The 21,730-nt window shown below is 27.8% G+C and overlaps 4 protein-coding genes across 8 annotated transcripts in view; 2 read left to right on the plus strand and 2 right to left on the minus strand.

Moving 5' to 3' along the window:
• LOC107069459 (uncharacterized) overlaps positions 1-11,798 on the plus strand; it is a 67,047-nt gene extending 55,249 nt beyond the window's left edge. For all 5 annotated transcript variants that reach the window (XM_089179267.1, XM_089179265.1, XM_089179266.1 and 2 more), the window contains 2 exons: positions 5,618-6,539; positions 7,805-11,798. In XM_089179267.1, coding sequence (XP_089035393.1) covers positions 5,853-6,539; positions 7,805-9,799 — 2,682 coding nt within the window. In that variant the 5' untranslated portion in view covers positions 5,618-5,852 and the 3' untranslated portion in view covers positions 9,800-11,798. The remainder of the gene's footprint in view (positions 1-5,617; positions 6,540-7,804) is intronic.
• Positions 10,176-13,910, minus strand: Mrm2 (Mitochondrial rRNA methyltransferase 2). The gene has a single exon (XM_089179269.1). The coding sequence runs from the start codon at positions 13,683-13,685 to the stop codon at positions 12,939-12,941; it is 747 nt and encodes a 248-aa protein (XP_089035395.1). The 5' UTR covers positions 13,686-13,910; the 3' UTR covers positions 10,176-12,938.
• A 96-nt stretch (positions 13,911-14,006) lies between these two features.
• Positions 14,007-16,523, plus strand: LOC107069461 (WD repeat domain phosphoinositide-interacting protein 3). Its single transcript, XM_015326791.2, has 6 exons — positions 14,007-14,227; positions 15,030-15,212; positions 15,289-15,546; positions 15,617-15,818; positions 15,888-16,111; positions 16,221-16,523. The coding sequence occupies exons 1-6, from the start codon at positions 14,161-14,163 to the stop codon at positions 16,325-16,327; spliced, it is 1,041 nt and encodes a 346-aa protein (XP_015182277.1). The 5' UTR covers positions 14,007-14,160; the 3' UTR covers positions 16,328-16,523.
• A 2,534-nt stretch (positions 16,524-19,057) lies between these two features.
• On the minus strand, positions 19,058-21,618 carry LOC107069464 (uncharacterized). Its single transcript, XM_015326795.2, has 6 exons — positions 21,006-21,618; positions 20,645-20,752; positions 20,402-20,576; positions 20,120-20,205; positions 19,844-19,979; positions 19,058-19,747 (listed from the first exon to the last, which is right to left on the minus strand). The coding sequence occupies exons 2-6, from the start codon at positions 20,723-20,725 to the stop codon at positions 19,557-19,559; spliced, it is 669 nt and encodes a 222-aa protein (XP_015182281.1). The 5' UTR covers positions 20,726-20,752; positions 21,006-21,618; the 3' UTR covers positions 19,058-19,556.
• Positions 21,619-21,730: the final 112 nt, after the last annotated feature.

Here is a 21,730-nt window from a genome sequence, read left to right on the forward strand (position 1 = left end):
AATAAGAACACTTGACCAATTTTATTGATAAATTAGAATATTTATTGCTCATACGTATGTAGTAGTATCATCTTTGAGAATAATTATCGTAAGAGTTGATTCACGAGAATCGATCCTCATAATTTATTATTTATCTTACCCCACATATATAAATGTGAAATGTGTTTGATAATTTGTATACACAAACGTTTATAGTATATGTACACGTGTGTGTATGTATAATAGAGAATATCATGTAATGTATACATATATGATGCTTATATATGTACATATACATACTCGACCGACAACGAGTTTCCTGTTGATTTTAGAGAAACTTTCGACAAGCTTCCTCTAACCGATTTATCGTTTATTATTCATTATCGGCAATAATTATGAACGATCGTTCATCCGTTTGATGATTTCATGGAAAAATCTTGTGGATTAGAAAGATCTAACGTGACTTATTCAAAATAAATTCGATTATCATATTTATATTTTCTTATTTTTTTTTCTTTTCTTAAACAATTATACATGCATAAGTAAATTTAATGCTGGAAAAGAAAAGAAAACAACAAATCAAAATGATTTTAATTTGTGTGTTTAGATAGAAAAGGTTTTGTTTTAACGCGTTCATCGTCCAGCCTGTTTCGATTGAGTTTCTCGCCAGGCCCAAAATTCGACTGTCGGCGTGTCGTAATTATAAAGAAGCGATAAGTAGAAATATCAGCATTGCGATTCGAGTATTATTAAAGTGAAAACTTCTTTAGAATGAGAGTAATTAGAAAAAATGAAACGTGTCGCGATGTAACGCGGCGATGAAACGGCAACGATACTTAAGTAAGAAGAGAAAAAAAGAGAGAAACATATAGGATTAAGCCTAAGAGAGAATGAGATAGTATCAACTTTTTTTTTGAAGTGAAAACTTCTTTAGAATCGGGGGATGATTTGAAAAAAATGAAACGCGGCACGATGTAACGCGACGATGAAATGGCAACGATGCTTAAGTAAGAAGAGAAAAAAAGAGACAAACATATAGGATTAAGCTTAAGAGAGAATGAGATAGTATCAACTTTCTTTTTGGAAGTGAAAACTTCTTTAGAATCGGGGGATGATTTGAAAAAAAATGAAACGCGGCACGATGTAACGCGACGATGAAACGGCAACGATGCTTAAGTAAGAAAAGAAAAAGAGACAAACATATAGGATTAAGCGTTAAGAATAAATAATTATAAACAACAATAGATTTAAATGATACGAAAAATCCCCCCCCCTAAAAAAAAAACAGAAAAATAAGAAAACCAAAAATTGAAATAAAGAAGAAGAAAAATATTAGGAATCTTTTCTTTTTGTGTGTTGTCGTCCATGTTTGGTGATTTCGTATCACGTAGAGACACTTACAAAAGTCGCATAAATCATAATACCTTTTACCATCATGGGACCTCCATTTCGTAGAGCACAAAGCCCCCTTGGCAATGTTTGTAAGGTGGCCACGATAAAAGTGTTGGTGTGTGTGCTTCACCTTCGAAATATTCAAACCCTTTTCCTTCTTCTTCTTCTTCTTCTTCTCTCGTTCCTTGGTTTTTTTTTCTTTTTTTAAGTTTTTTTGTTTTGTTTCTCTCTCTGTTTCTCTTGGCCACACAGAGGCGCGTGTTACGAATACTATTTGACGATAAGAAGAGTTATTGCAGGGAATACAAGTTGAAAGTTTTACAACAATTGTATTGCATTATCGAATATTTTAACGTGTGTGTCTGCTGTGTCTCTGTATGTGTGAGGAGGAGGAAAGTGGGGGTGTGGGGGGTGGGGGGTGGTTGGTTGGACACCTCTCGAAGAAACCTTCGAGAATTCGTTTCAAGTATTTTCACCTTTTCTTTTCCTTGTCTGTTGTTGTTGTTTTTGTTTTATTTATTTATCAAATACAACACTCTAGATTTGATTTTTTTTTTGATACATGTGTGTGTTTGTGTGTATGAAGAAAAAAGAAGAGTGGGGGGGGGGTGAAGCATTGAAGGAAACCTTCGAGAATTTATTTAAAGTACTTTTACCTTCTATTTTTTTTATTTATTTATTTATTTATTTATCAAATACAACATTCTAGATTTTTGGTTTTTTTTTTTTTTAGAATATGTGCAAAATGTAACGAAAATTATAAATAAAAAATAAAAAAATAATTATTGTGTGATAGATGTAAAATAATATTTTTTCAAACGTAACACGACGAATCATTTTATTTGTTTTTTTTATTTTTCTTTTTTTTTTAGCATATGCAAAACTTATTAACAAATAACAAATAAAAAATAAAGAAATAAACGTAATTTTTTTTTACTAGACAAAACATTAATGTTTATAAAATATTACGGGATGAATATTTACATTATACAATTGCAACATTATGTTATATGCAAATAAATCGTATTATCGTTTTATTAATAATGTTTCTCAATTATCATCGTAAATCTAAACGATTTAAAGGATTTTTTTTTTTTTTTATTTATTTATAGATCTATCGATTATTTTATTTATTTATTTATTTATTTATTTATTTATTGTCTTCTTTTGTTAACTTTTTTTTGTTTGCACCTATCGTTTGATTGAGTTTTACGAGTAACGTAGGATTACAATTGTTAATCGTGTCATTGAGTTACGAAACATCAAGGAAAGCTTCTATTTCAGGCTTGTTTCTAACACACACACACATACTACTCACAAATATACACATATACATACATGCATACACGTGTGAAAGAAAATTAATATCTATTGTTCCTTGTGTGAATTGAAAAAAAAGAAAGAAATTATTAAAAGGATAAAAATGAAATAGAATTATTTCCATTTCAATGTTTATTATATTAAAACGATAATAAATTGTTGAATTTTATCGATTTTGTTCAAAATTCTCTCAGGATTCTCTCTCTCTCTCTCTCTCTCTCTCTCTATCTCTATCTCTCTCTCTCATTTTTACTTGTCAACGAGACACACAATCGAAACCGATCGTGAATTCGATTCTCGTATTTGTACGGCTTATTCACGAAGCAAACATAATCGTAGCTTTACCCAACGTGTGTAACGGTAAAAAAAAAAAAAAAAAAGATCTCAACGTTGCTGCATTCGTGTATCAAAAGAGTTACGTGCATGATTCTTCAAAAAAGAAATTTAAAAAAAAAAAAAATACTATTTACAAATTTTCCACAGTTTTCACAGTTTGATTTTATTTACATTTCATCTATGAAAATTATTTAATTGTTTTATTTCGAAGGGTTACAAAAATAAAACAATATGTTACAATCCTAATATTCTTCTTATTCTATTTTTTTTTTTATTTTGTTTTTATTTAATTTATTTTGTTTTATTTAAATTAAATTTAGAAAAAAAATGTTAGAAAAAAAAATATAATATTTAAAATAATAGATGAAATTTTGTTGCATTCGTGTATTTAAAAATTACGTGCATGGTTCTTCGAAAAACGAAATACAAAATAAAAAAAATAAAAAAATAAAAATTCTATTTAAAAAAAAAAATTAAAATTCTATTTTAGAATAAAAATAAAAATAAAAATAAAAAAAAAATAAAAATTCTAATTAAAAAAAAATATATATATAAATAAAAATAAAAATTCTATTTGAAAATAAAAATAAGAATAAAAATAAAAATAAAAATTCTATTTAAAAATTGTCCAATATTTTATTAAATTTCACATATATTAAAATTATTTAATTGTATTATTTTCAAGGGTTAAAAAAAAAACCTCCCAAAAAAATAACAACCCTAATATTCACCTTATTTAATTTCCTTCTATTTTTCAATTTTTTTTTTTTACTTACAATTCAATTGATTTAAAAAAAAAAACATAAAATAATATTTAAAATAATAGAGGAAAAAGAAATTAATTCGCCAAAATGAATTGCACGAATAAGTAGAAAGAGAAAGAGCTAGATGATAGCGTGAAATGAGAAATAATAAACCATGAAGGTAACCTTTAAACTCCCCTCCTCACCCTTACCCTAACCACCTCTTAAGATTCAATGAACAAATAAGAGTCATGATGGGGGATAGGAGTTTTGTTCCGTGTCGAATTCCGTGAGGACGAGCAGCAGGTAATTTACATTCACTTACGGAACAACGGAACATACGAAACGTTTTGTTCGTTCAAACTCTTGGTTCAGAATGAATACGACTTAATTAATCAATTAATTAACCGTTGTCCGTTTGTTCAGTTAAACCAAACGATCATCAAACGGTTTAGCTTACCAATTTGTTTGTTTTTGGGATCCTTCACTATCTCACACAATCACACACATTATCACATAGAGAGCTTTGTCTCACATTTACGTTTATATTAAAACGAAACGAAACGAAACGAAATGAAAAAGACACAATTTATTTGTAAACTTTTCAATTGAATAATACAACAAATTTTCTAATTAAAATTCCATGTGTTCAATGTTGTGTTCAAATATTTGTTTGATTTTTTATAATGTGTTATAGGGGAAGTATAGGGGAAAAAATGTTACTGTCAACAGGTTACTGTTACAATTGTGGAATTAGGTTAGGTTAGAAATGTTATGATTAAAATTGTGTAATAATTATTTATTAATATAAAAATACCATAAATGGTGTATAATAATTATTGAATAAAATTTAATATAAATTTTATTAATAATTGTTTCTATTTTGTTTTATTTTTATAAACTTTGTTATAGGGGAAAAATAAGTTACCGCCATATTACAATTGGAATTAGGTTATGATATAAATTTGATTATTAATATGATATATTAATTATTTGTTAATAAGATTAATTATATTATTAAAATGGTGCTAAAACTACTTATTTATGATATAAATTTTATTAATAATTGTTTCTTTATTTTTTTGTTTTTTATAAACTATGTTATAGGGGAAAAACAGTTAGCGCCATATTACAATTGGAATTAGGTTATAATATAAATGTTATTATTAATATAATATATTAATTATTTGTTAATGATATAAATTTTATTATTAAAATGGTGCAAAAACTATTTATTAATAATATAAATTATATTAATAATTGTTTCTTTATTTTTTTTTTTTTATAAACTATGTTATAGGGGAAAAATAGTTAGCGCCATATTACAATTGGAATTTGATTATAATATAAATGTTATTATTAACATAATATATTAATTATTTGTTAATGATATAAATTTTATTATTAAAATAGTGCAATAATTATTTGTTAATAATATAATTATTCTTCTATAATTGCTTCTTTTTTATTTTTTTTTTTTATAAAATATGTTATAGGGGAAAAATAAGTTACCGCCATATTACAATTGGAACTAGGTTATGATATAAATTTGATTATTAATATAATATATTAATTATTTGTTAATGATCTAAATTTTATTAATAATCCTTTCTTTTGTGTTTAATTTTATTTATAAACTACATCTAATAAGAAAAAAAAATACCAAAAAAGGTTATCATCAAATTACAATTGAAATTAGGTTATGAAACAAATATTTTTCCATAAAAAAAACAAACTCGACAACGATCAGCTTCCTGCATTCTATTGTTTTCATGTTCTTTTTTCATTTTATCTATTTTGTTTTAATGCAATATAACTAATATTTATATTCTCGTTTGATTTTACAGATAATTCCAATGCGACGAGCGTCAAGAGGAAGGTGACGAGGTTGGGTCACGTCACATATCAAAAGAAAAAAAAAAAGATAAAACAAGAAAATAAACAAATAAAAGAAAGAAAAGCACCCAATAAAGATTAAAAAAAAAAAAAAATACACACACACATACAAACACAAATTCAAAAAGAGATTAAATTGAAACCCGTTGTTGTTGTTAGGAGGAGTACAACACATCGGAGGAAAAAATGATGACGTTAAGATCATTATTATTTATTCTCTTCCTGATTGGATTAGCCAGGTATTGTGAACTGGCACCATCGAGATCCAAGAATTTATCCAACGATAAATTATCATCATTACCATCTTTATTGTCATCATCATCGTCATCATCTGTTGAAGAAGAAGAAGAAGGAGAAGAAACATCATCATCATCGAGAAAAAGATCACGTGGAACTTCGTCATCTTCTTCATCGTCATCATCTTCATCGCCAAGCGAATTAACCTGGGAAGCTTGGTTATTGGTCGATGCACAAGCGGGTGATCAATCGAGTTTAGATTCGGCTAATATTTTGAGAAAGATCACTCCGAAAAGTATTTTTTTCGCGCCTACGCGCATCGATTGTGCCGAAGGTTATCGCGCAGATACCATGGACAGATGCGTCAAGGATGTCAAAATTGATCACGAGGCGCAATTTGATTTTTTATTGAAACGCGTCAGTGCAATGTATTTGCAAAGATTTGCCAGCAGCAGTAACGGGGAAGAAGAAAAGATACCAAATCAAAAACAATCGTCAGGTCCATTGCAATTGAGTATACCATTGTTAGGTATACCTTTACCCCCACCATCATCACCAGATGCTGTTGCCGATGATCCTGTTATGTCTTCTGTTAATAATCAACAACCAATCAAGAACGAGGATGATAGGACTAATGTAAGGGTCGGAGATTTACCATATTTGGAATTGATTACTGGTTTACACGAGGATGATGATGATCATAGTTAATTTTTATTTAATTGCAATTTTTATTTCTTTTTTTTTTTTTTTATTCTTTTTTTTTTTTTTTTTATTAGTCAATTTTTTTATTTTAGTTAATAATTAACTTAATTATTTGTAACTAACTTATTATTTTAATTGGACTTTTCTTTTTCTTTTTCTTTTTTTTTTTTTTATCTTCCGTTTTTATTCAAAAGTCGCGTGATTTACTAATTATTATTTATCTATGTTTTTTTTTTTATTATTTTTTTTTTTTTATTTTACGTAATAGTTCGTTTGTTTAGAGAAATTAATTTAAAAAAAAAAAAAAAAAATAAAACGTTAAGTACCTGTGTCCTTTGAGTAAACCAGTTAATAAAAGAAAGAAATTAGTGTCATTCTTGAAAAATTGCAATATTCTGAAAAAAAAAAACAAAACAAAACAAAAAAAAAAGTGTCTGTGATTTGGAATAAATAATTTGATTTAATGAATTAATTTAAATTGGTCTTTCCAATGAACGCGTGACGTCATTATTTTATCATCATTATAATCAGTCGTATTATTTTTCACTTGTCAATAATAAAAAAAAAAAATTGTGTCCTTTCTATCATAAATAATAATTATATTATATCGTAAAAAAGAAAAAAAAAAAAAAAGAAAAAAAACAACAACAACAACAACAAATATTTTGTTATCTAGTCAATTGTAACGATTTTAAACAAATTAATTATTTTTGTTTAATTCTTATGTTAATTAGATTTGCTTTTTTTTTTTTTATGTGTGTGTGTTTTGTTAAAATAATCAGAGACGAGTCAAGTAACTCATTGTTTATACATATCTATATATATATAATGATATACATATATATATCATTATAATTGTACATAAGTATAAATATAATACATGACAAAAATAGAAATATTTAATATTTTAGCGTATCATCCCGACAATTGTGTGTATATCAATAATAATAATATTAATATTAATAATAATAATAATAATAATTAATAATAATTGTGGGATTAAATAAATATATATATATATATATACCTTGATTTCAAAAATAAACTATGAATTCGTGAGAAAGTTGAATAAATTTTGAATAAATCAAATTGCAGGGTTCAATGATTCAATTTTCTTCACGAATTCTATAATAAACAATAATAATATCTTATTTATTGTAACAAAAAAATTACACAACCACCTATGCTACCTTTCTTAGGAACCCCCAAAGGAGACGACGGTTACCATTTATGAAGCTAAAATCGAGACGACTACAACAGAAAATGAAGAAGACCAACACAAATTAGATGAAGAAGAAATAAAACCATTAATATTACTCGATAATATTAATCATCAAAACAATCCTATAAACAAGGACAGCAAAAAATCTGAAGAAATAGTCCCGGTTGCTGAATTTGTCGATGAAACTAACGGAAGTAGTGGTTTTTCGGAAATAGTCGATTATAAAATTCCGATAAATCTAAAAGCCGCCATATTGAATGTAACCAACGTTAAAAATAATATCAACGAAAGTGAGGTTATAAATGATGATACCAAATTAAAAGAAGTATTGTCGATGAACGTTAGTAATATAACACCAACGTTGGTATTTCTTTTAACACCAACTAAACAACCACAAATCGAATCATCATCATCATCATCATCTTCTTCTTCTTTCGAAAAAGAAGATGGCGATGATTTATCTAATGTTACTACAGCTGGTCACGTGATCATACGTATGACCGAATCAATAAATTCGACCAATCACAATATGGATCAAGTCATCAACGAGTCCAATTCGAATTCGTTGAAAAAATTATCGGAAAATTTGTCAAACTTTGATGATAAAGTTGATAATAATGGAAACAATTCGGAATCATCTGGAATGAAAATGGCGGATGACGATGAACGGGAAACAACTTATGAAGATGAAACTGTTGACGAGGGAGAAATTGTTGAAGAAGAGGACGATTACGTTGATCCAACTGATAATCCTATTGAAGATGAATTAACCGAACTTGAGGGTGAAATTTTGAAACATGGCGAAGCTGGGATCACCATACCTGTGACAAATTTGGATAGATTACATTTGAATGAAAATCATGAGACAAATGTAGAACCTATGATTGATTCTAATATGAAAAATGTCAATTATACATTTGATTCATCGTCAGATGAAATTGCTATTCGTTTTAATCATAGCATTTCCAATATGGACGAACATGATAGTAAAATTTCTAGCGAAGCTACGATCAAGGATGACGTTATCATAGAAACGACATTGTTAAATGTTAACAATCCTACAAAAATTGGTAACAATAGTAAATTTAACAATACGAAGATCAACGATGATGAAAATATCAATGAACATTTTGAATCTGAAAAGATACATGATACTAAAACTAAAATAATATTTCCAACTGAAGAAATACCTACGACAACTATTGTATCAACGAGTACAAAGGAAAATATTAAACAACAGGTAAGTAGGATAAAATTCATTGAAGAAGAAGAAACTGACAAAAATCCAACAGATTTGAGGAACGTCGAACTTTTGGCTGAACCTTCATCGTCAGAATCGCTACTTTACGATCCTCATTTTGACAATCGTTACTTGGAAGCAACGATAAAAGAAACAGAGGATTCTGTTAAAACTAGCAATAGTTTTAGTACGCGAAATATCTTGGATTTAGAAGGTTCACCTAATTTTGACGTAAGATCGTCACAAAATTACGTTAAATTTCCATCAGATGAGATCAACAGTATACATAATCAAGATTACAAAGATGGACATCATCAACATCGTAATATTTTCGAAGAAGAGGATAATGATAATGATAATAATAATCCTCCATATATTAGTACAACCAGTACAAAAAGTAGCATACCAAATTTTCATCAAAAATCATCATACTCTAGGACACCAATTGGTTGGAGAATAAATAGGCCAGAAGAAGAAGAAGAACAACAACAACAACAACAACAGGAAGATAATGAAAGGCATCGTTCAGTTGTTGTAGTTCAAAGACAAAAACCAAGGCCAATGTATTTATATAGAACTAAAGCACCACCACCACCACTACCATTAACGAGGATTTCACCTAATTTATTCTCAATAGGTCAAGGTGGTTCTCGTTCGACACCAACCATCATGGATAGAGGTTATAGAAATGATTATGTCAGAGTATCATCTCGTCGTAGGGTTAAATATTAATTATATCCATCTAAACAAAATGGATTCGCATGATTGAGTTAGCCGTTGGTTGGGCTATCAAATACGTCGTTGTTGACGTACTTCGCTGATTTATTTGAAAGTTTAAGACAAACTTTAAAACAACTTGGACTATTATTAATGACGATTCGATTATAAAATCGAATCTCTTGGATCTGTCGTCGTGAGGATTCTCAACTCTCTTGTCTGTGTATTTCTTTCTCTCTCTCTCTCTCTCTCTTTTTTTTTCTATTTATCTATGTATCTTTTGAAACTGTGCCAAATAAAACAATGGGGTTTGAAAGAAATAACCTGTCGTTTGCTAAAAACGTGTGATACGCGATTGGGAACACTCTTATCTTTTTGGCAGACATGTTAGTTTTCTTTTTTTTTTGTCATATTATCGTACCGAACAAATCTTTGATGATCTAAAGGAAAATTTGGTTTTTACACAAAAAAATTATTCAACAATTTTGACAGATGAATATTAAATTGATTGAGGTATTTTTTTTTGTTTTTTTTTCTAACTCGTGAAACTAATGAAACAGATTATTTGTTTAAATATTCATTGGAATGAATATTTTCTACTTTAGTTTAGTCGACATTAGTTTTCAAACGATGTTAAGTATCTATAACTAGGGTTCATAGTAATCGTGTTTCACTTTCTAATCAGATTTAAAACTGACATTGGGTAGAACGTTTGTAACAGGAATAAAAAAAAACAAAAAACGTATTGCAAATCTAACCGTATAGAAAAAAAGAGAGAGAGAAATTATTATGTCATGGTGTAATAACGTAATATACCAATCGTTATTGTAACCAATTTTATAAAAAGAGAAACTAGAAACTAATAAAAGAGAAAAGAAGTGGAAGAAAGTGTTTGAAGTAATCTTTGAATATTTTCTAAAAGAACAAAAAAAAAAGAATTCGTTATCTAAACTTATCAGGATGAATCTTTTTTCTTTTTTTTTTTAATATTTATTTATGTATTAATTAAAAAAGGGTCAAGAGAATGAGAGAATCTTTGAAATAAATTCGTTTCGTTTGTGATTTGTTCGAATTGACGAACACGATGAAAACTTTGCGTGTGTACGAAATATGTTTTTGAAAATCGTTACAAATTATATTACAATTTTGATACGAAGAAACGATTATTATTTCTAATCGATACATTTTGCGAATAAGTAATATTATATAACGAATAATAATAATAATAATAATAATAATTAGTAAGTTAACGAGAGTAAAAGGAAAATAAGAAAAAAAAAAAGAAGTCCTCTTCGGTAAGACGACAAACCCGTTTGAATTTTCAAATTAAATCGATCTCGATCGAAAGAAGAAGAAAATAGAAATAAAACAAAAAAAAAAAGAACATTAGTAATAATAATAATAATAATAATAATAATAATATTAAGAAATATTAGCGCGAGTTCGAGTAATAGTTCGTCGTATTTATTTAAACCTTCGTATAAACGTGTTGATTGCAATCATGTCTACAAAATAAATTGTTGCAATCGATCGAATAATGTTCCTGAAACGGTCACATGATACAACACGTGTCTCATATTATTTAATTATTATGAAGGTCATTAGTATTGTTTGTATAAGAATAATAAATAATCATTAAGAATATATAATCGTTTTTATTATACAAATGTTAAATGAAAAACGATGATCTCTTAATTTCAAATGAAATTGAAATGTTCTACAATTGAACAACGCCGTACATTGATATATTGTAAACAATTTTTTGTTTGTTTGTTCAATTTAAATCAAAAATTTCTTACTATTTACATACATTCGATACTTTCGATTAAATATTTTCGCAAGATCATAAATAAAACTCGAACTCGTGAGACTGTCGGCCTAAAAAGCGTGCGTTTATGCATCCAAAAAATTGGGCTACACAGTTGTATGTGAAATAGGCACGCACACTAACGTATATATTAACATCGTCTCACGCTATGAAACGATAATAATAATAATAATAATAATAAACAAACGACAACACTACCTATTATATACAATTATAATTGCGTTTAATTAAATCGTATTTGTAATAAATATCATCGTTTTGTACTACAACTTTACACGATATTATAAAAAGAGAGATAGATGAATTTTACACATGAGAAAATTGTACAGATTTAAATAATGAACGTATATGATGTAATGTCAATGTATTTTGAATGTTATAATCGATGTTAAACAAAGATACTCAACAAAACGCGACGGTCCTTCCTTTAAATAGTATTTCAAAATATCGTCTCGAAATGATTGTCATTAAAATTGACAATTCTTCGACGTCGTTACGCCTTGTCCTCCCAGTACGTCGGTATTAATTATTATTCATTAATCGTTACACGATACACGTACAATGTATTTTTTTTTTTTTTTTTTTTTTTTTACAATAAATAAGAAAATAGCAAACGCATACATACACGATGACACAGTTAGTCCTATACAAATGATACTACAGTAGGAGTGTATCAGCAGACAAATTAATGCTAGATTATTAATTTTAAATAATGTTCAACCGTATATATGGCTATGTCCTCTCGTTTTTTTTTTTTTTTTTTTACGTGCGATAGATAAAACGTACGATAAAACAAAAAATTCGGACAATTTCGACTTTAGGAAAAATAGGGTCGATGACATTTTTGTTTTTTATGTACGTTTTTAAATGTGGTGTGTAATGTTGTTTTTCTTTTTTTTTTTTTTTTTCTCTATCTATTATTATATGCCAATTTATGTAAATATTAAATTAATTAAGAGAATTGTGTATATATTACATAGATGGTATTAAATAACGAATGAACAACAAAAGAAGAAGAAGAAGAAGAAGAAAAACCACTGTCATAATGCGTATTAATTGTAATTGTATTTGAACCAATTATTGTATTATTTATGGCTAAATATATATATATATATATATATATATAAACAATGTATATTATATATATTCTATCATACGTTTATTGTAAACTAAATGTATTTCTTTAAGAATACAATCAATTGTATCGATGCGTAGAAGAAACAATTGCATATAAAAAGATATAAGACGATATTATTCGAACAAAGAATCATTGCTGTTTTGTTCTATCATTTCCTTAAATATCCACACCATGTTTTATTATTTCAACTATTGGAGAGATGATACTTTTAATCCTTTGAAACCTTTAGCTATTAGATATGTTTCACTGGATTCACTGCGCGTTGCATTAGGTCTAAACATTTTAATGTTTGTATAAAATTTATTTAAATCTTTATAGAATTGTGTCGTCTGAGATCCATCCCAAATTTTAGTAACAAATACACCATCTTTACATAAAACTTGAAGAGCAAATTTTAAAGCGCAATATGCCAATTTCATTATATTTTCATGATCCAATTCTCGTACACCTGTAGCATTAGGTGCCATGTCAGATAAAACAACATTGGCTTTAGTTTGGTTTAACAATTCATGCAACTTTTGGCGTGCCTCTGATTTAGTAAAATCCATCTGTCCAATAACAGTTGCACCTTCTATAGGATATATTGGAAGTTTATCTATTCCAATAACTTTACCAACAGGACCATCCTTTTTACCATTGGCATTGGTTAAATTAACAGCAACCTGTGTCCAGCTACCAGGAGAAGCACCACAATCTACAACGGTATCTCCAAAATTAAATATCTTTTTTCTGTCATTGATTTCTATTAATTTAAAAGCACTTCTACATCTGTAGTTCTCTTGTTTAGCTTTTTCAACATAAGGATCACGTAATTGTCTTTCTAACCATAATTGTGAACTATGTTTTTTGCCTTTTAAATTTGTCGGTTTTTCTCTTAATAATGGTGTACACGTGTGTATGCATCTCGTTGTTAAAAAATTATTTAAAAAACGCATGTTTTATTCTTCTTATTATTAGTAAGAGTAAACTAACCTCTCTAAGATAAACAATCGATCAAACGATTGATAGAAACATCGTCGAAATTCAACTTATTTCACAATAAATAAATACTGTCATATTATAATATATATATAAAATATATTTATTAATAATTATACGAAATTATATTTGATCAAAATATATATAAATATGTTTGAAAAGTCGATATATATCGTAAAACACGCACTAAATATTATGAGAACTATTCCATTGCTCTGATTGGTCGATGAGTAAAGAACGATAGGTTAAAGATCGAATCAGCTGATCGACTATAGTGGGTAGCTTCGTAGGCATGCGCAAAGATGGTGGCAGTATTTAATCGGCAGTTAACGTTGTGTGCTGTTGCCGGCCATTACCGGCGAATATGTGATTAATTTAACACGTTTAATCGGACGATACGTATGAATGTATAAGAAAAGTATTTAATTGACGATGAATTTAACTACGGGAAATCCACATGGCAATGGTCTGCTTTACGCTGGCTTCAATCAAGATCAAGGTATGTGACCTAGTGCGCCACATTTTGACAGCGCTGGCATGCCACTGTCAAATTTATTTATTTTACTTTTTTATTTATTTTTATCTCTTTCTTTTTCTATCTCTCTTTCTTTTTCTTTCTCTCTCTCTCTCTCTCTCTCTCTCTTTCTCTCTCGCTCTCGCTCTTGCTGTCACTTCTAACCTAGTAAACTTACAATGTTTTCTTTCTTTCATTTATTCTCATCCCGGTTGGAATCTTGCCCACTAATCGAGTTATTTTTGTCCTTAACCTCATAAAATTAATACCGACAATATATTTCACGCATATTAATTCAGATTTTATCTTATTATGCTTCATTATGTTTTACTTAACCTCATTCTTTTATCATATTGACATGCACTTTCCATCAAAAATTCCTTCATTTTTATTATTGTTATATTTACTATGATTTTTATTATTATCATTTCTATGTCTCAGCATACTTTACAAATATATAATGCATTTATCAAATGATAAAGTACAGTATGCATTCATTTACTTTCATATGAGATCATGCATGCCTTTGAACTTTAAGAACAACATTGTATACATAGTCAAAGTGTTTCTGATAAATTTTCTATATCTTTCATACCAAAGTATGTTTCTTTATTAAAGTAATCACTATATTTACATGTAGTAGTTAAAGTATCAATGAACATTGTAAATGTGTTAGTTAAATGAGTATCCATAAAATAGGGTATATATATATATATATGGAACACATATCTGTAATGAGAAGATAAGAATATTCCCCTTATTAATATCAACTTTGATATTTTTACAGGATGCTTCGTTTGCGGTACAGAAAATGGTTATAGAGTATACAATTGCGATCCTCTGAAAGGAAAGGAAAAAGAACGGCATGATTTTAATGATGGTGGTCTTGGTTACGTTGAAATGTTATTTAGATGTAATTATTTAGCTCTCGTTGGTGGTGGGCCAAAGCCAATGTATCCTGTTAACAAAGGTAATATTTTGTACATTATGTATGCAATATTAAAAATAAAAAAATCAAATTAATATAATCTATTTGATGTTTGCAGTTATTATATGGGACGATTTAAAGAAAGCACCAGCTATCACACTGGAATTTAATGCACCTGTAAAAGGTGTTAAATTAAGAAGAGATAGGATAGTAGTAATATTAGAAGGTGTTATAAAGGTTTATACTTTTACGCAAAACCCACAGCAATTGCATGTATTTGAAACTAATCCCAATCCAAGAGGATTATGCGTTTTGTGTCCGAACAGTAACAATTCTTTGCTTGCATTCCCAGGACGTAAAAATGGTCATGTTCAAGGTAAATTATTATATTAAATTATAAAAAGAACACATTCAATTGTATGATCGTTTTTTTCTTTCTATTGCAGTTATAGACCTAGCAAACACAGAAAAACAACCTTTAAACATAGAAGCACACGAGACACCATTATCATGCATAGCTTTAAATCTACAAGGTACTCGACTTGCTACAGCTTCTGAAAAGGGTACTCTGATAAGGGTATTCGATACACAGAGCGGTAATATGATCAATGAATTACGAAGAGGAGCTAATCATGCCAATATATACTGGTAAATAGTTTAAGAATAATTTAAATGATAATTTGTTATATTTGAATATACCAAAATGTTATTTTCCAGCATAAATTTCAATCACGATTCGACGTGGTTATGCGTTGCGAGTGACCATGGCACGGTACACGTATTTGCAGTAGAGGATCAGAAATTGAATCGTCAATCTAGTTTAGCATCAGCTACTTTTTTACCAAAGTATTTTAGTTCGAGCTGGAGTTTTTGCAAATTTCAAGTTCCAGGTGGTCCTCAATGCATGTGCGCATTTGGTACTGGCAGTAATAGTATTATAGGTTGGTATTGATCATGTGTGATAAATTTGAAAATTTATATTCTAAATGATAAAATTGATTTATTTTTCATCCTTTCATTCTCTATTTGTTTATGTATATGTGTATGCAGTTATATGTGCCGATGGGAGTTACTACAAATTTGTATTTAATAACAAAGGAGAGTGTACGCGAGACTTTTATGCTCAGTTCCTCGAATTAACGGATGACAAAATGTGACTGATAAATATAAGACGTATGAATCTTTCATTACAAAATGCCAATGCAACTTATTTGTTGTCATCGTACGTCTTCTTGTCGTTGCTTTTGTTTTACGTGTCAATTGCGAAGGATAGAAATTTGCGATACATTTACGCGTCGTCGTGACTGTCGTATTTGCTCCTGTATAAAAAAAAAAAAAAAAAAGAGAGAGAGAGAGAAAGAAAGAAATACAATTATATTATTGAGAGAGAGAGAGAGAGAGAGGGAAGCAAAAAAAAATGAATCATAAATCTTTGAAAAAATAATGAAATCCATTCGACGGAAAGAGGACCAAAATGAAAAGTATTCTATGAATTGTTGGTGATACGTGCACTGTGCATGAATTTTTTCCATAATAATTATTATTATTATAATAATAATAATAATAAGGAGATAAAGATGAAGAAGATGATCCAAGGAATATTATATCATTTATTGTTACCATGGGCCTAGCGAGAAGGAAAGTTAAAATGGAGAAGAAGTGCGCTTTCTTACTAAATTTACGAATTCTCTAATTGTCACAAAAAAAAAAAAATGGAGAAGAAGTTGGATCTGAAAGATCAAAAATGATATGTCGCTTTTCATAAGAAAATTTCAAAACACTCGCGTAATAAGCATTATTATTATTATTATTTTTTATTATTATTATTATTAATTCATGCGCTTTTACTAAAAACACGAGAAGAATAATCATTGTGCATAATCAACGTGCTGCTGTTCTTCCTTTTTTAATTTTTTTTATCTTTTACTTTTTACTTTTCATTTTTTTTTGTAAAATGTTTTAATTCAATATCGTACTTTCTATCTTTTTTTTTTGTTTTTTTGTTTAACCAGTTAAAAGTGTGGCGATCTGTGCGCAGAGTGCGCGCTCTGGTGTGTGTCACGATAATCAAGCAAATGACGGTTATAGTCGTCAAACACAGAGTAAGTGGCGCTGCTGTTAAAATATTGGATAGTCAAAAAGACAATTTTATTTTAGTAAATGAACAATTTTGTTAGTAATGTGAAACACACACAGTTTCTTAATATGAACATATATTGAATATATAATAAACGAAAATAATTAAAGAAAATATCGAATATTTATAAACAAATTATAAATTTATTCTTGACTTTGTTTTTTTATTTTTTCATCTCTAAACATTTTAAAACATATGAAAATTTACGAATATAATTTATTAATTTTACGTCAAAATTACAATTTTAAATCATCAAATTGTAACAAACTTTTATATCCGTCATGACGGATATAAACGTCATAAAACAAAATTTTGCCACATCTCCATGACGTATATAATCGTTAAACACGCTTAACTGGTTAAATCTAATCATGTAATATTATTTTTTGTTATGATCATTGAAAAACAAAAAACAAAACAAACAATAATCAAAGATCTATTTCACGTTAAGAGTAAACGAATTCAGTCAGAACGACGACGAAATATAAAAAGACGACAACAACAACAACAACAAATAAAAAATAAAATCGTTTAAACTTTGAAAAATAACGATGTTTTTTTTTTATAATCTTTATTTTTATTTATATATATATATATATATCATTTTTTCCGTACACATTTAATATACATATACACAAGGAATTATCAATTATACTCGATTGTTAACATTTGACAAATAATTCCCGTTTCGTACTAAAAAAAATAAATAAAAAGAAGAAGAATCAACAAAAAACAAAAAAAAATAGAAGAAAATATAAAAATATATATATATATATATATATATATAAAACGAAAATTGTACTTTCATCGAAAATAATTGAAATGAGATTTTGAATTGTGAAATAAAATTCATTATGCCTCGTAAATTATCCTCGTCGTACATGAAGAGAGAAATGAAGTTTTACGTTCATCGTTCTAAAACATTGATCCAAAGTAAATATTATCTTACAACCCCGTGCTCCTCCTCTCCCCTCCCCCTCCACACACACACACTTCCAACCACCCCCCAACACCTTTCTCCCCCTTTTTCTAATCAAAGAGATAAAACGATACTATTGTTATATACAAATCGATCATAAAACTTTATCGATTTATTCGTATTATTATTATTATTATTATTATTATTATAATCACATGATTTTTATAATTCCATTTAGTTGAAATCCTTTGTTTACTAAATCATCATCACTTTGATTTGAAACTCGAACACTCGTATGCGTATACGTTCTTTTTTTAATGTGTAAGTGTATATATACGATCAAAGCGATTAAAATGAATTCGTCCTCCTGCTTGCTTGCACATACGTGTATAAGATACAGATATATGTATGTATGTATGTATGTATGTATGTATGTATGTATGTATGTATGTATGTATGTATTTGTTTTATTCTCTTCTTTTTTGTTTTATCTTACTTAAAACATATTAATCTGACTAATGTACAATTTTGTTAAATCGATAGAGAAATAGAGTAATTTCCCCAAGGACTGTACAAAGCATGGATTCGGACACGAAATAGAAGAAACGTTGAAATTGTTCATTTTTATTTTTAATTCTTTGCTTTTTACTGGTTTCTTTTTTTCTTCTTCTCTTTTTGTTTAATCGACTCTTACGTACGAAAAAAAAAAAAAACAGAAAATGAGCAACGCGTTTGTATGCAACGAGTTGCAAGAATATTTTTGCATAATTTTATATTTGTCATATTTGTAATGCAATTAATTCAAAATTGTTCGTTAACAATTTTATTTAATAATAATAATAATAATAATAATAATAATAATAATGTTTACCATCAATTTATTATAAATAATTCCTCATGGAAATGTCCGATTTTTGATCATATTTTTGTTCTCTTATCATCGAAAATTGTTAACGAGAATTGTGCGTAGGCTTAGAAATCTTAAGCTGATTGTAAAATGCAATTATAATTCTCACATATATATATTTATATCTATCGGGTGAGACCCAAGAAAAAAAAAACAGATAAACAAACACCCGTCTTTTTATTCGATGATGAAAATTAATTTCGTATTTTAGTTTTTTTTTTTTGTTTTTTTTTCGATGCGAGGTTCAATCCTTCGACAGAATTTGTTGTTTCTCGTTGCACGTATTTGTATTTGTATTAGTATTTGTGTATCTATATATGTATGTGTATACGCATGTATGTGTGTGTGTGTATGTGTGTGCTTTTATTTTTGTTCGATTGTATTACTTATTCTTTATTTTCTTTTTTGTAAAAGAAAACAATTTTAAACCTCATAAGGTTTATTAGCTGCCACATGAAACGATTTTGAACCTTCTGCAATTGGTAATGGATCTTTCTTGTTGACACTGTGTACTTCATGAGTCAATCCTTTTTTTATTTCAAGACTCTTGTACGTACTATACACGACGAACCATAAATAGGAACTCGTGATAACAAATAACAACACGATTACACCTAATGAAAATCAAACGAAACAAATGATTCATTATTAATAATAATATAAATGAATAAAATAATTACAATTAATTAATTGATCATTTAAACACATACGTTCACAAATGTCTGCTTTGCCACCGAGAATAGCAATGAATGGACAATCCTGTTCAACCAGGAACAAGGATATTGTAAATGCTGATATTGTCGTCATCATTACCATCATCCAAGGTGCCATAAAATGACGTTTGTTCTACAAATACAATTCAAACAATATATATATATATATATATATATATTTCTTTTTTTTTTTTTTTAAATAAATTATTAAACCATTAGTACAATTATATAAGAGACAAAATATATTGAATTAATTTGTATTATTAATTATACCTTTAATGCACCATAAAGTAATAGAATTGAAGTCATAAAGTGTATCACAGTGATAACCAATCCACAATAAATAGAATAAATGGTCTCTGAAGATAAATAATTAATAATTAGATATTATATTGTTTGAAAAAATATTTAAATAATATTTAATAATAATATATCATTATTATTTTATTGATAAAATTAATGATATTATTGATGATAATGATATTATTAAATATATATATATATAGGTATAATTATCATAATTTTTATTTTTAAATTATTTTTGTTAATTTTTACCAGTAGCATTGTGGTGAGCCATGTCCATTTTTTTAGTGTTAAGATAATTGGAGGATATATCCTCCAAAGCTTCCCTCTCGAGTGCATCCTCGGTATCTCTCACCACCATTTCTTGAATTCCCATAGCATGTGCCAATGCCAGGACGAAAAAATCAATAATAAATCCGGACATAAACTAAAAATATAATAATAATTAGAAACATTCTTTTTCGATATTTTTTTTAAATATTTTTTTTAACTCACCAATTGCATTACTGCAATTAATATGGTACCTTGACGGAGACTGAAGTAACATAAACAATTTTTCAATAGTCCTACCTTCATCTTGACTCAATTTAATTTAATCAATCCCTATTTAATAAAAATATTAATTATTATTATTATTATGAATTTATTTTTATTGAAATTTGTATCGATGTGTATTGTTTATTTAAAGATCAAGCCAATGTTATTTATTTTTATCTTTAAATATTCATAATATAAATATAGCGAGAGAAAATAAAATGATTAAAAAAAAAAAGAATAAACAAATTGTAAAAATTGCAAAATTACATTTAAGATAAACAAAAAAACATTGTCAAATATGTATCTCAACAAAACTTACCTTTTAATAATTAAAATATTATTATTATTATGTATATTCGAAAAAAATATGAATCAGTTAATAGGTGAGCTTTCAATTTGATTGCTAGTTTCCACCAGGTGAAAGAGAATCAATAAACTTTCCACAGTATTATGACACGAAAACAAAACATTCGACAACTCGATGACAATTCTTAATACACTTTAGTAGATAACAAATGAAGAAAATAGATATTGTTACGTTTTAATTGACAATTTTAACACTGATGATGATAATGATGATGATGATGATGATGATGATGATGATGATAAAGATAATATTAATGATAATGATATAAAGATTTGTATTTGTTCAGATATGTTTCGTTTTTTAAGTGAATATTAAATTTCAACAAAGTGTTCATCGAGTTAAGGTTCTTAAACTGTTTGAATGTTGCTGTTGCTGTTAATACCGATTAAAGGAAAACGCAATTTTCTTTTGGCTCGTCCGTAGGAGGGCGGACTTAGTTTAGGAGGAAGAGTAGAGAAGAAGAGAAGAGGAAATGGCCAGGAGTGTAACTATAGGAAGTTTCCCTTATCTTTAGGGTAACAATTCCTCTTTGGCCCTCTGTGTCTCTATACTGATCATACTGATACTATTACTGATGATACTACCTTGCTTGTTCACTTGCTTGTTCAATTTTCTCAAACCTTTTTCTTTTTTTTTTCTTTTTTTTCTACGCGCAGACGCATCAGAAACACTGCATC

This window comes from Polistes dominula, unplaced genomic scaffold (genome assembly GCF_049000335.1).
Source record: "Polistes dominula isolate Pdom_NZ unplaced genomic scaffold, Pdom_raw_medaka contig_37, whole genome shotgun sequence".
NCBI lineage: Eukaryota > Metazoa > Arthropoda > Insecta > Hymenoptera > Vespidae > Polistes > Polistes dominula.